This window comes from Aphanomyces invadans, assembly GCF_000520115.1.
Source record: "Aphanomyces invadans strain NJM9701 unplaced genomic scaffold supercont1.24, whole genome shotgun sequence".
NCBI lineage: Eukaryota > Oomycota > Saprolegniomycetes > Saprolegniales > Verrucalvaceae > Aphanomyces > Aphanomyces invadans.
This window is the reverse complement of record NW_008580169.1, coordinates 772,414-774,353: the sequence shown is the minus strand read 5'-3', so window position 1 is coordinate 774,353 and position 1,940 is coordinate 772,414. Positions and strand designations below refer to the sequence as shown.

At 55.3% G+C, this 1,940-nt stretch overlaps 2 protein-coding genes across 2 annotated transcripts in view; one reads left to right on the top strand and one right to left on the bottom strand.

Moving 5' to 3' along the window:
- The window catches only part of H310_10111 (hypothetical protein), a 3,894-nt gene extending 2,875 nt beyond the window's left edge, over positions 1 to 1,019 (top strand). The window contains exons 2-5 of the mRNA XM_008876375.1: positions 133 to 253; positions 301 to 460; positions 511 to 580; positions 640 to 1,019. Of these exons, the coding sequence (XP_008874597.1) occupies positions 133 to 253; positions 301 to 460; positions 511 to 580; positions 640 to 956 (668 nt within the window). The 3' untranslated portion in view covers positions 957 to 1,019. The remainder of the gene's footprint in view (positions 1 to 132; positions 254 to 300; positions 461 to 510; positions 581 to 639) is intronic.
- Positions 887 to 1,483, bottom strand: H310_10110 (hypothetical protein). The gene is made up of 2 exons (XM_008876374.1): positions 1,282 to 1,483; positions 887 to 1,214 (listed from the first exon to the last, which is right to left on the bottom strand). The coding sequence occupies exons 1-2, from the start codon at positions 1,423 to 1,425 to the stop codon at positions 1,005 to 1,007; spliced, it is 354 nt and encodes a 117-aa protein (XP_008874596.1). The 5' UTR covers positions 1,426 to 1,483; the 3' UTR covers positions 887 to 1,004.
- Positions 1,484 to 1,940: the final 457 nt, after the last annotated feature.

Here is a 1,940-nt window from a genome sequence, read left to right as displayed (position 1 = left end):
TGCAGTTGTGGGACGGCCTTTGCTCGAATGCATGTTATATAAAAGGGCCTGTCAGGATGCCCGGAAGTCAAACATATACTAGTATATTCATTCTCGCCCATGAATCTGTGCATTCGTTGATCACCGACGTAGAATCCTACAACGACGAGACAGGCTCGCCGTGGACCGATGTCCTGACGCCGCGCCTGAAGCGTGCGATGGATCAAGTGTGCGGAGAAGGTCGTTGGGTCCCATCTGACTTGACATGTGGATGGTAAGCTACCTCCCCATGTTGTCTCTGACGGGTGTTCACGTTTGAAGGTGGGTGCTGACGTTTCCTGGACATGCGATGCTTCCCTGGGCTCCCGCAGGTCATTGGCACGTCGATGGTGCTCGGTACATTCACCACATCGACAGTAAGGAGTCGGGGTTGCTGCCCATCTTCCTGTTCTCCGACATTGCTCCCGGCGACGGAGGCACGGTACGACACCCGTACCACGGCACTTCCCCATTCATGCCATGTATTCCAAGGCACTAGCGCCTGGATCGCACAAGCATGTGGCTCACATTCTGGCAGCGGCGCAGCCACACGGCCTTAAAGGTGCGTGAGGACGATGCTACGTCAAAACCAACCACTCCATCAATTTGTGTACTCCTAAGGCGGTCAAGTGAGTGCTTCGGCGAAGACGTGGGTGTATCAGCACAAGCAGTCGTGGGTCGAAGTTCAAGGACGCGCGGGGGACGTCATGCTGACCCATCCGTTCCTCATGCATGCGCGGAGCAAGAATTGCGGCGCGTCCGTCCGCTTCATGTGTAATCCAAACGTCGGGTTGAAGGAACCGATGCAGCTCTTCCAAACGACAGGAGCGGACGAGGACGCAGATACGAGGGTGTTGTCGGCCGTCGAAGCGGCGATTGTGCAAGCGCTGGGTGAACCGAGTACGTTGAATAGGAATAAGAAGCGCAAGAGGTCGTAAAGAGAGCCTGATGTTAAGACGAGAATGACGAGGTGTCTCGTTGGGAGCTTAATGATGGTGGTGGGGCTTTTGCTTGTAGCGAAGGCCGCAGTACTTGCACGTTTGGGGCTTGTCAGACACGGTGTTCAACGCAATGTACTCCAAGGGATGGCCCAAAGCCCCTCCGCCGCCGTCGCACACCGCCACATCTGAATCGACTTCCACAACCGGCACTTGGGCGATGAGAATTTCAGCGTCGCTGCGATGGCGATTCGTGTCCTACATATGTGGCGAATTCGTTACCCCTGCATGCCCGCATCTTCGACGGGCCTTCAAAGTGACGCACCTCAAAAGGAGTTTTGAGGTCGTAGATCGTGGCATAGCCAGCCGCTTGCTGCACGGCAGCAAACGCACGGGGCGCCATGGCCTTGACCGCTGCACGTCGCAGAGGGGCGGCGCGGACCGCTCGGAACACTTGGTGGCCACGCATTCGATTTCCAGTGACTGTCGAAATTCTGGGGGCTTGGCGTGCCAAAAGAGGGTGATGGTCCCGATTGGTCGATAGTATCCGGAACGTACGGAAATCACCTATCCTTCAAGTAAAATCAAGAAGAAAAGTGCGGAAAACCCCGTAGGATTCATCAGTGTGTTGTCGGAAGCGGAGCGAAGGACGTTTGGATTTCAAGGGAGGTGGGGGGGATTTCCCAAACGATGTTGTGGATAAGCACTCTTGTCTGCCAGGTCGTCGCAGAACTCCTCCCCCCGACTACGAACCCCACCAAAGGGAGACAATCGAAACGAGACCTGCACATTATATGAGCAATGTCGCGCTCAGCGCATGGGCGAAGCTTCTTAGCGGTAGCCGTCGTGGCTTACACCAGTCTTAAGGGTGGTGTCTCACCCCGGATTGTGCAGTTGTGGGACGGCCTTTGCTCGAATGCATGTTATATAAAAGGGCCTGTCAGGATGCCCGGAAGTCAAACATATACTAGTATATTCATTCTC